Genomic DNA, 12,492 nt, shown 5'->3' with positions numbered 1-12,492 from the left:
ATGCCTGGCATCTGGGAGAGCTAGGACCCAGTGCAAACTGCACAAATGCATCCTCATCTTGGCATTATAAAAACTAGCACAAGGAGAGATCCAACTGAGGACATGATTGCAAAAGGTCTCAAAACCTTTTATGCTCTCACTGGAGCTGGTGCATATACAGGTGGCCTCCTACCACAACACTGCGCAACATTATGGAGAGTGTACTGTGTCCCCCGCATGCTCTTTGGAGCCGCGGTCATTAACTTTACAAAGGGTATGTTAAAGAGACTCAACCAGTCACAGCTTCAACTGTTCAAGCAGATTCTTGGCCTACCGAAGTCTGCAGCTGATGAAGCGGTACACCTTTTGACTGGTCTAATACCTATCAGTGCGCAAGTGGACGTTGTGAAGCAGTTGATAGGACAGTTACTTGACCTCCCTCACGAACGCTTCGAATATCGCACCTTTCTTCATGCCCTCTCCAAGCAAACGGTCACAATCAGAGCCTGGCAAACTATCCTTTTGAAGTATAACCTACCAGATCTTCAGTCACTTACATTGGACCCAATTCCTTACTGCCAATGGAAGAAAACAGTAAAAACGGCAGTAAACAATGTGGTCATACAGTATGACTCATACTTGAAACCATGGAGGCAATCCAAGCAAAGAAAACGCCCTCATTCTGGACCTCCATCAACATTCGGAACCCCTACCACTTGTATCCCCGCTGTGGCAGCTCGAGATTTCTTAGGCAAGCAGTAATTGTCAGAGCACAGCTACTAAGCCAGACATATCCAGTGCAAACAAGACTTGTTAAAATAAAGAAGACTACAATAGTCGAATGCAGGCTCTGCAAGAAAGAAGCAGAAGATATTGTCCACTTTATAGCAACATGTGTTCACCTAGACACTCACAGACAAGAATTATGCAAGAAGCTTAGAAGTAAACGCCTGCCAGATGAAATCTACTCCCTCTATGATACAATCAAAGGAGATGCATTCACAAGAGCGGTGTTACTCCCATGCTCTCTTTACCTCACCTCCCAACATAATGATGTGCTTATGTTGCTTACATTGACTTTCCTTTATAAACTCCATATTAGCCGTATTACATCTCTTTCCTCTCTGTAATCATTAACTGCTGATGGACATTCTTTATGCAGCACCTTGCTGTTGATCTCCGATATAAGCGGAGGAAGAAGAAGAAGTATGCTATTCGTTGCGATCCCAATTTCAAATAAATTGTAATACCATTTGAGATGAACATTCCAGTCGATAAAATCTTATCGATCAGAGTTAAGAATATTGATAGGACTATTAAATCGAAATTCAGTCTAGTTCGAGCACTCCTGTAGGAATAAAAGCAAATTCAATTTCAACTAGTATAATTCATCATCGGCTGCGACATGAAGCCGATTTGAACTTTACTTCGACCACAGGGCTTCTTGGAAACTTCACATCTAATGTAAAGTGCGATTTTAGTTTTAAAAAATCGCGCCGCATTGGATCGCATATTGTGCAGGCTGGGCTTTAGTATCCTAATGTCTCTATGGCTTATAAATTTTTTAAAATTTGATTGATTGATTGATTGATTGGTTAATTGATTGATTGACTGGTCGAATGATAGATTGATTGATTGATTGATTGATTAATTAATTGATTGATTGGCTAATTGATTGATTGACTGACTTATTGACTGGTCGAATGATTGATTGGTTGATCGATTGATTGATTGATTGACTGATAAATTGATTGATTGCGGGAATCCATTAGAAAATATGTTTGTTTAGACGACAATTGTATCATATATGTCATTTTAAATCATTAGTTTGAATAGAGTCCGCTTTTTGCATTGTAATATTTATTTCATGAAAATTAATAATTGAAAGGTTTCAATTTAAATGGCGTGATTTACTTTATATATTTTCCTCATGTTTGACCTCGATTGAGTCACTATATAACAAAGTGGTTTTATAAGCTTACTCTTAACAATCCCAGAGTATAGTTTCACTTTTCTTATACAATTCATACAATAACATCCCGGATGTTATTTGGCAATGGCGGCTAAAAATAAATTTATTACCATTCAGGCTACTTGAAAAGAGAATAATACAAATGAATGTTTTGTCAATCCACCGGTAGTCCTATGTGCAACACTTAAGATGTGACAACTTAATTGATGGCTACAGAAAAAAATACAAACTTTAGAAGAATGTACATCAATGAATGTCGCGTCTTGACAAATACATATTAGTTTTGCGTAAAGTGTAATTGAGTGCTTTCATTTCACCACAGCCAATTATTGCATGTGCAAAGAGATTAACCACCGCAAGGACGATAACCAAACGTCAAAATGCAGTTTAATCCCATTTATCCTTAGGGATTGTGGTAGTGCCTGGCTTCATTACTATCTGTGCAGCCGCGGCGACTAAACGTCGAAGTATATCCTCCCTCGGAGTTAGAAAGTGGATATTCTCTCTATCAAGCAGCAACCGTTTAAAAAAATTCTTTACAAAATCTTCCAGAGACGCTTCTCAAATGGTGACAATGATTGTGTTATCTCTCATTATAGTTGCATTACAACAGGTATGCGTAACAGAAGCATCAAGTAAGTGCCAAAAATCATCAGCAATATTTCGATTTTCTTTTATAATTTTGTCGATTTTATTTTGCTTGTCAAATATTGATATCGGTATCGGATAAGGAAACACAACTTACTCCGATTCACCATTCATGTTTCAGAATAAAGCAAACGCGCCTCCCATCTGGGGAGGGTTAGTTATCTGAGTAGATAAGGTTTCATGAGAGTCGAAAAAAAAAAAAAATTCAACTGATCATGAACCTCTCCATGTTTTACAATTATTATTGATCCAAGATACATTCAAGCAAGGAGTAGGCCTTTGGGAATTTACCTGCAATCAGTTCCTATTGATATAGTATAATAGTACCTTACACTATCAATTGAAAACGAGTTTTTTACATGCTTTTGAAAAATAAAATAAATTTTTAAAATGGCAATGAAATATTTTTCATCATTGTACTATGTGCTCGTCATCTTATGTACAGCTTGCTTTTAAAAAGGGCAAAATTTTGATGATTTTAAACTATTTACTTCGAAATTCGTTTAGTTTTAATAATTTGTGTGAATATGTAATGTGTATTTCCTGTTGTACTATGAAATGTGCATATTGAGTCTGTTAGATTTTCGTCATATATTTGCAATGTATAAGGGTACCTCATTGCCGCACCGTCGCTTATAATTTTTGTCTGGTTTAGTTTCTGCTTTTCTGTGAACAGATTGGTCATTATTAATTATCAGTCTGCCAGCCCACCTGCGCCCTGATCGAAACGCCATGGTTTGTATTATTACATTCTCTATCCCTCCTTTTTTTTAAGTTGATTGGTAAATACTACTTTTTTTCTTTTGATAGATCCCTTAATGGTTTCGAAAGTGACCTTGCAACAACAACAAAATAATTGTCATCTTTGCGACGTGTAGGCAGTAGGCCCTACACGGTTAGTGGAAAAATGTAGCCCCCTGGGAGGGGGGCGGGGTCCGCTACCCCTGCTTAATACATGTTAACGATATTCCATCTTTTATTTTATATTTTGCCTCTGAAATAATTATGATTCATATCATCACATTTTCAATTATCTTTCTACCATGTAGTAATTTTTTCTTGCGATTTTGGGAGAGAAGTCTTGAAGAAACCCGGTCAAAATTCCTGTGGTATCACATCACAAGACTGGGTGATATACAACGCTCTGACCACGGGGGGCCGTTATGGTGCGGCAAGATCTATGGATGATTTAGGTAAGGTATTATATGATATTGAGATAATATTTCATTTATTTACTCAGATCAAAACTAACAGTAAATAATAAACTGCTTTTTTTGTACAAAATTACCTAAGCACATAACATCTACTTAGTTATCTTTCCTATGAAGGTACTATCAGATAATTCTTTTTTCTGATTTGGAAACGGAAACAGCAAAAACGGAATATTGAGCCAAAAGTGATTCTGAATTGGTGATTTTAAACAGCAAATCGGTCTTTTATCAATAATTTGTATCAGGAATGAAAGGTAAAACTAAACAATTTTTTCGCTTTACCGTTATCTATAAAAACGATTTTATCTATATTTTTTCCGCATCGATTCAGACGGGTATTACGTCCTAAAAAGGATGAATGGAGGGGGTCGCTTCACCTTACCCCCTCTACAAACCCAGTCAACCAAGGTCCATCTCTCCTTCTTTTATAAATTCATCACGCCAGGAAGATGCGGATTTGAAGTGACCGGTGGACAAAAAGTTACCCCTTTCAATATAAACATCACCTCTGAAGTTGATATGTGGCTCCAAGTTCGCGGCGTCACTTTCACCTGCCGAACTGACATTCAAAATACTTGCCCAAAGGTAGGTCCATAAATTCATATTCTGCAAAATTAGTGGTGTCAAAACTGAGAGGACGATACCAAGCAGTTTAAACCAGTGTTAATTTCACGATATTACTTTAGCACCGATGAATCTTATTACAATTTCAGCGGGACATCTTTTGTCCAGTTATTTTGAGAGTAATAACGAATCTCATTTTTCAAAATTAGATTTTATTATATTGTCACACGTCACTGAAGCCGAGTGCAATATGTCATAATATGAAGTTGTGTGCTATACTGCGTTGAATAAATTAATTGTTTGTTCTAAATTTGATTTCTTAATACATAGATTGTCTTCAAAGGTACTTGCAGTCAGAATACCGGAGTTGTGGCCGTGGATGAAATCGTCGTCGAAAGTTTTGACGGTTAGTTAAAATGCTTTTGTACTTTTGTACCAGACGTGAGAAGACACTATATAGCGTGGCCGTAACTTTTCTTGAATAATTATATAGGTATGATGATATAACAGGGTTTATTTAATCAGAATACACCTCACAAACTTACCCCTGTGGCAGGGCACTGGAAACGATTTTTCAATAAGGGGTCCTGGTTTTTATTTGACAAGCAAAAAATAAATAAAAAGATAAAGGGTTTCACTACGAAAAGAAGGTTATTTTGGTTACATTTCTTTAAAAAAAAAAAAATCCGTATTTAGCCCTAAATCTAAGGGGAAAAATCGGCACGCGCTTCGCGCTCGCATTAGTTGACCATGATGAGATAATGTATGCTAGTTATTGGTTCCTAAATAGAGTCCTTAAACGTTTCTGTTTTTATAAACAATAATTTTAGCTCGCACTCAGCTCTCACATTGTTTGCTTAGTGAGACATGATTACACAAATTTACTTACAATGTCCCGTTTCCAGTTATGAATATAAAAAATTCAACTTGCGCTTCGCGCTCGCGATATTTGATCAGTGAGATTCATAGGCTTTCATGAATTCCAACCAACAGTCCTTAAAATATATATTTTCAGGTAGGTATATCTAGCTATTTGCGCACTCAGTATGTTGTGACTCAAAAATTTTGGTCGTGCCCTGCCACCCCCATGCCGAGACCCAAGCCACTGGTGACAGGATTAAACTCTTAAACAGTGTTTTTACGGTATATACGTTCCTGTAATACTTTCGGTTATTTACTTCTACCATATATTTCCGGCCGAAGTTTACCACCTCCCCCAATGATATCTAGGATAAACCATATCCGAATTAACTCCTTAACACTGTCCATAAGAGCTACCATTTCCTCAGTGAGCCAGCTCAGTGAGCCAACTAAAGAGTTCTAAGAACTTCAAACAGCAGTCACTTGCACCAGTGGGTCCATGCTTGCACCGAGTATCACCACACCACTTATACTAGAACTACCTTGATAGACAGTTAACTGTAGACCAATCGGAGCATTTTAGCTCAGATATACCGAAATTGTATAAATTTCAAGACCTAGACCATAGAGATTGTATTTTTGTATTTTTTTTGTATTGTATTTATTTAATCACGGTAAAACTTACATTCAGTCATAACAGACTGCTTTTCAGCAAGTCCGTGAACATTAAAAACATGTAAAAGTGAGACAATACGAAAATATTCAAAAATATTACAGTAACACATAAAATAAAACATACATAATTAAAATGAAAAACAATGATAATTAAAACTACATAAAACCGCATGTACGAAAAGAAATTATAGAAATTCTCTAGCCCCCCCCCCCCGGCAGATGAGTTAGAAGTCGATGGAATTAACTGATTTCATAAATAATGAGAACTGATCCAATTGACGGGTATTACTTGGTAAGGAATTAAATAATTGAATACCTATATAGAGACCGCCGTCCCTTATGAAATTTGTTTTTGGTTTTTCGAGATTAATCCTACACTGGTAATTTCGAAGAGAATAATTACTTTTCTTGATACTTATTTTGGAGCACAAGAAAGATGGAAGTTGTCCATGAAGTAATTTAAATATAAAGGAAACTGCCTGTTTTTTCCATCGCAATTCTAACTTGTCAATGTTCAGAGTAGAATACAACAGGTTGGTACTATATCTATAATCAACTCTTAAGACCATACGCAGTGCTCGATTTTGAAGAACACTCAATTCTTTTAGTAAAACTTTCCCTGCATTGAACCATACTATAGAGCAGTAATCAAAGTGTGGTTGAAAGAGTGATTTGTAAAGCATTATAGCAGTATTCAGACTGATGTACGGCCTGAGCCGTTTCAAACAATACAGGGTTTTTGTCGCTTTCGTCTTAACAAATTTAACATACATGTGCATTCCAGTTGAGCGGTGCACTGAGCATAACGCCAAGGTACTTGCACTCTTCCACTCTTTTGATTTTTTCACCGTCAATTTGAACTTGTGCATTTGCAAATGGTAATAATTTACGCCTTGATCCAAATATGATAAATTCACATTTCTTAGGGTTCAGGAATAATTCATTACATTTCAACCAGTCTGAAATCCGTGCCAAATCTTCATTTAGACAGGAACATAAATCAGAAACATTATTTGAGGAATAGTATATACATGTATCATCAGCGTACATTGAAATACTGCTAAACTTTACAACAGTAGAAATATCATTTATGAAAATGATAAACATCAAGGGACCAATTATACTCCCTTGTGGAATTCCACAGGTAACTGTATTATAAGAAGAAAATGTATTATTGATAACTGTTACATGTTTTCTTAAAGTTAAATAGTTTTGGAACCATCGTAAGCTTGACTCATCGAACCCCAGAAGATCAAGTTTTCTTAACAGAATATCGTGGGAAACCATATCAAATGCTTTCCGAAGGTCAAGCGATACTAATCCAACAGCTTGCCCAATATCTAATTCTTTACGAATATTTTCTGTAATTGTAAAGAGGGCTGTATTTGTTGAATAATTGGGGCGAAATCCAAACTGATTATTTGAAAGGATATATACTTAGCTTCGACATCGATAATCATAATTCTGAATGACTGCTTCCACCGCATACTGTGGTTCGCACGTATTTCGTTACTTTTAATTTATTGGAAAGGTAAATAAATGCTTCATGATTTAACTTTATACCATTTATGCTTCTCGTCTAAAATACTATACCATGGACGGTAATGGAACTGTGGTGATGTGGTACTAGCGATCATAACTCTGTCGCATTGCAGCTATATGCTAAAACCGAGATAATAGTATACTACATCGCTTAGAAATGTCTTGGTATTAACATGATTAAGCGCTGTAATGATACATAATTATTATAGTATCATCATTTTATTATTGTTATCATAATTATTATCATTATTATCATCACCCGGTATCATGTTCATCATCATTGTATACATGTATTTTAGAACGTAAGTAGTCGAAATTTATTTTGACAATATTTCATAAACTTTTAATGGTATACTGTAAAGCACCATTCATCATTAACCATGCAATATGGTTAATATCATTGTTCTATCATTATTTCGGGGCGGTGTGTGCTCAGAAATGGAGTATGCATGGGTATGCTGTAAATTAAACGAGAAAATGGGGGGGGGGGTGATTCGGGATCCAGGGGTTCGGGGAGAGGGCCTACTGCCTTTTCATTATTCCTTGGAAGCCCAAAGTTAAAGTCGTCATAAGTTACAACGCTCAAGGAACATTCTATAAGATGGCCTATGAATTAGCTCGGAATTAAGAGTCATTTTCCAACTGTCTTTTTTTTTAAACCTAAATCCTTATCATAATTATTCTTCTTCTTAGATTTACAGACGGCTGTGGACTTGACTTCTTTCGCTACTTCAAGAGACATCGAAGTAACATTTGAAAAAGCAGCTAGGTCAAGCACGTCTGCACCCAACACTTCAACTCTTCAACTCCGACCGACCATGATCACGAACCTCCAAACGATTATGACATCGAGTCCGAAAGCGAACACTATTCCATACCCAAGCGTCATCGCACTAGCCGTGCTTCTCTTCATGATGACTATCGTGATAATTTGCTTACTGTCGAAGATCTTCTCGTCGAGACGGTGCTTGTTGCTGCAATATCCACATCTGAATAGGGGAGCAGAGTTTGTTCGAACACTTTCGGACCCGATTACCCGAGTGTCAAACAATGACACTGACATAGTGAGGTTAGTCCATCAAGCTGAGCATAATTTTCAAGATCAAGAAAGACATTTGTATATCACAATGAGAGCAAGGACACAGCGGCGTGGTGCTCCGCAAGAGAGAAACGCCGGGGAAAGCACGGACGTCGATGACCAGCGGACGGACGACGACAGCGACGAAGACTACGTTGAGCCTGATGAAGATCTGTACGTGAATTCCTTTTGGATTCGGCATGTGCAGTCGGGTGAATGTGTTGTTCCTCGGGCGTGTTGCGAAACCAGCAACTTGGAAGACCTTGCCCGACATGGACCAAGACGCCATTCGACTAGTGACCTGTTGAGTCATAACGAGCCAAGAGACAAAGTAAATGATGATGAGTTTTGTCCTAACCCCACGTACGCTCCATTTGAAGATATGTCTTTGTAGTTCTTCGTTATACGCAGGGCAATCATGGATGCATCTCATTGATCTGACAGTTTTTTTAAACTTGTTTAAAAAAAACTTATGTCCATCCAAACTAAAAGTTGATTTTGATTATAAGAGAAAAGAATCTAGCAATCTTAATGACGTCGAAAATTTTATCAAAATTGGGTGTAAATAGGGACGTCATAGTGTTTTAAATGTCGTTCGATTTTCACAAAATTATATAATTATGTAATGCTGCAGTCGGTTTCCAATAAGTGGACCGATGAAACCACCCACTCAAGATTTCTTTTATATCTTACTATTATGAAATGTAAAATATTACCTTTTTCTCCTTGTAAAAAATGTGATCCAAAGTTGATTGATCCCTGAACATGAGACAATGCCATTGTGGTAAACTATTGTGACGAAGAGTCTGTTTACTGTAACGTGCAAAAACTGAAATAATGAGTGAGTACCATTATTAATTCTTTCCTATATTTTGTGAAAAAACCGATATTTGATTATGTTATAACACACGTATTCAACATTATGATGTTGATGAAAATTTTAGCGTTATGTTTGTTTGATTTTTGTCTTTTTACTCAAATCAGCTATTTGCTGGATGTGCTTGCCCTTACTTAAATGACAATGGTATGATAATGATCATAAATTATGACATCAGTATTGTATATTTTCATGAAATAGATCTATGCGCTTTAGATAAATATATAAAATATAATGACGAACAATAGTAATCTCATAATAATAATAGTAAATTTGACAATGATGATAACATCGATAAAAATGTATTTTTTACATTTAGACAAACAATGAAGTCTGATATAAAAAGAATACAATTTGCATATAACCTATTGTGTTAAATACATATTGATATTTATTACATGTTTGTTTACGAATTTCTAGCTGAGCAATACTTTTGTTTTCACTCTAAACAAGAATATCCTTTTGTGGACAGAAAAAAAAAATCTTTGGCCGGGAGTGTTTTTTTTTCTTACAAAAATAGCAAAAAGTTCCGGAACGAATAGTCCCAATAAATGAATGCCGTATAAAGGATGACTTTTGGGTGTATATTCGATTATAAGAGGTGAAATATTTTGTGTTTTATAAAGGCCTATATGTATGCAAATCAAAACCTGAAAAAAGTGGAAGGATTCATCATATTGTGCCAACAAGAATATCTGGAATTGAATCGGGGAAGAAAACTTTAGAAAATGATTTAAAAGGTGAGTTTTCCGATCGAGTAAAATAATTTATTTCGAATTATGTGAATGTCGTCACTGATGGTATGGCGTAAATAAATACGACACTTGGCTCTGCCAATCCTGTCATAAATTTCATTTCATTTAGCTGCAATTATTTTGAAAGCAACAGATGCAAAGTTTTTGAATGCCTGCTTCCATTTCAAGTGTTTTCTACGGAAAGATCTAAACTCACGAAGGCGTCACTTTCTTTAAAGATCACACGCGCTCCTTAAAGGGAAAGTTCACCCTGACAAAAAGTTTATTGTAAAAATAGCAGAAAAAAATAATAAAAAATATTGCCGAAGGTTTGAGAAAAATTCATCAAATAATTAAAAAGTTATTAGAATTTCAATTATTTGATTTGTGACGTCATATGCGAGCAGCATTCCTACATAGCGAATGGTAAAAAGTCAATGAAATGTCATTTTCTCAGAAAATTGAAAATGGTTTTCTCTGTACCTTTTGTATATCAATATAGACAAATCATTTCACACCCAATCATGAATAGAAAACAAAATTAAGTCATCAGGAACCATACAAAATTTGAAATTCATGCATTTTATATTACATAACACATGGGGCAGCTGCTCGTTTATGACGTCACAAATCCAAAACTTTGAACTCTAATAACTTTCTTACTCTTTAACGGATTTTCCTCAAACCTTCACCAATATTTTTTATTATTTTTTCTGCGATATTTAGAACAAAGTTTTCTTCAGGGTGAACTTCCCGTTTAATGTTTGCAAAAGGAATGATGAATTTCCATAAATCTTAATTTACCAAAACTGAGGTTGATCGGTTTAATCACAACTCTTTGTATAAGACGCGTCTCGGTTGTACTTTGTTGTAAAAAAATTGTGAAGTATAAGAAATAAATTAACATTCACATTTAACTTCATTAAAAGAAAATTATTAGTCAATTAATACTGTAGAATTAAAGATTGTAGAGAAATCCCAACTAAATTGAACTATTAATTATCATGAAACTTCTTGGTACTTTCTGTCAAGTTTCGTGTCCCCTTGAAGCTGTAATTTTGGATATATCAACCACAATGACTTGATGTAGTTCTAAGTTTGACTAATGAATAGAACGGACCAAAAGGGAGAGGCTATGAAAAACAAAAACAACATCATTAATTGCAATAATGATGAATACCAATGTATTTCAATTTTATACATGATAAATTAAGAAGAAAAAAAGGATGTGCGGTTTTAAAATAAGCTGCAACCTGGTATCTGAGTGCTTATGCTTCATTAAGGGAAACATAATTTGATAAATAGATAAAGACGTACTACAAATGAAACTCAAATGTAATTGATACCCAATCATCAAGATACTCACTGGAATCTTTCGATTGATTTGAAATTTGCAGGGAACCACTACAAAGCCTACATTTGAAGTTTTCTTACTAATTTTTAAAGTGCCATTGCGTTATGAAATTGCTGATTTTACTGTATCGTGTATTATAAGCATATCTGGTTTGTGTCTGTTCTAGAGGAAAAAATCTTTTTGTCTGAAAATAATATTGTTTAAACACATTTTTTTAAAGTGTTGGGTAACAAGAATGTCATTTTACATTTATTCGGTATTGTTTTTATTGTTGAGAAATTTCCTAAAAAACTATCTATTCTATCAGGAATTTCATTGATTTTTGTGGGAAATTGATCAATTCCTTATCTTTTAGCTTATAAAGAATTAACATCTACGACAAATGGTTATGTTTAAGTATTTTCTATTTCACATTCAGCTTTTCATTTTAATCCATTTCGTGTTTCGGCACCCCCTCCCCTCACCCTCCATTTTGTGCATTCATATGTGACCAGCCGAACATTAGATTTAAATTCAAACCTTGCGGATTTAAATTTAAAGCTAAAAGATTTGAATTCTAATATTTTTAGATTTGAAAGTTAATCCTTTGGATTATTATGTAGCCAATCAGGATTTACTTAAATCATTTAAAGTTTGAGTGTAATGTTAAGGAATGTCCAAGCCATTGCAAGGTTGTACATGTTTATATATTAATTTATTTATCTCTATAATATGGAAATGCAAACTACAAGCTCTACTTCTCAGCATTACCCACCATCGTCAACATTTACTCACCAAATCACTTTGATATCAAACTTATTGATTATATGAGACTCATGTATAATTATTGTATTTACAGTGACATTATTTATGATAATTTTGTAAATGTAGAAAAGAATAAATGAATGAATAAATGAAAATTACGTCTTTTCTCAATTGAATAATTTGAAGTGTAGGGACAAACACTTTGCTTTTATATGTTTTTATTTTTGTTCTTTCTTCTTCTTTCTCTGTCTTA

The 12,492-nt window shown here is 35.1% G+C and overlaps 1 protein-coding gene across 1 annotated transcript; it reads left to right on the top strand.

The window, feature by feature from the left end:
- The first annotated feature begins 102 nt into the window (after nucleotides 1–102).
- On the top strand, nucleotides 103–11,659 carry LOC129281930 (uncharacterized). The gene is made up of 6 exons (XM_064112791.1): nucleotides 103–730; nucleotides 2,551–2,586; nucleotides 3,649–3,792; nucleotides 4,142–4,395; nucleotides 4,705–4,780; nucleotides 8,146–11,659. Exons 1-6 carry the CDS (start codon nucleotides 103–105, stop codon nucleotides 8,922–8,924), a joined length of 1,917 nt encoding a protein of 638 aa, XP_063968861.1. The 3' UTR covers nucleotides 8,925–11,659.
- Nucleotides 11,660–12,492: the final 833 nt, after the last annotated feature.

This window comes from Lytechinus pictus, chromosome 18 (genome assembly GCF_037042905.1).
Source record: "Lytechinus pictus isolate F3 Inbred chromosome 18, Lp3.0, whole genome shotgun sequence".
NCBI classification, from domain to species: Eukaryota; Metazoa; Echinodermata; class Echinoidea; order Temnopleuroida; family Toxopneustidae; genus Lytechinus; species Lytechinus pictus.
The sequence above is the reverse complement of the archived record's forward strand: the minus strand, read 5'-3'. Positions and strand labels throughout refer to the sequence as shown.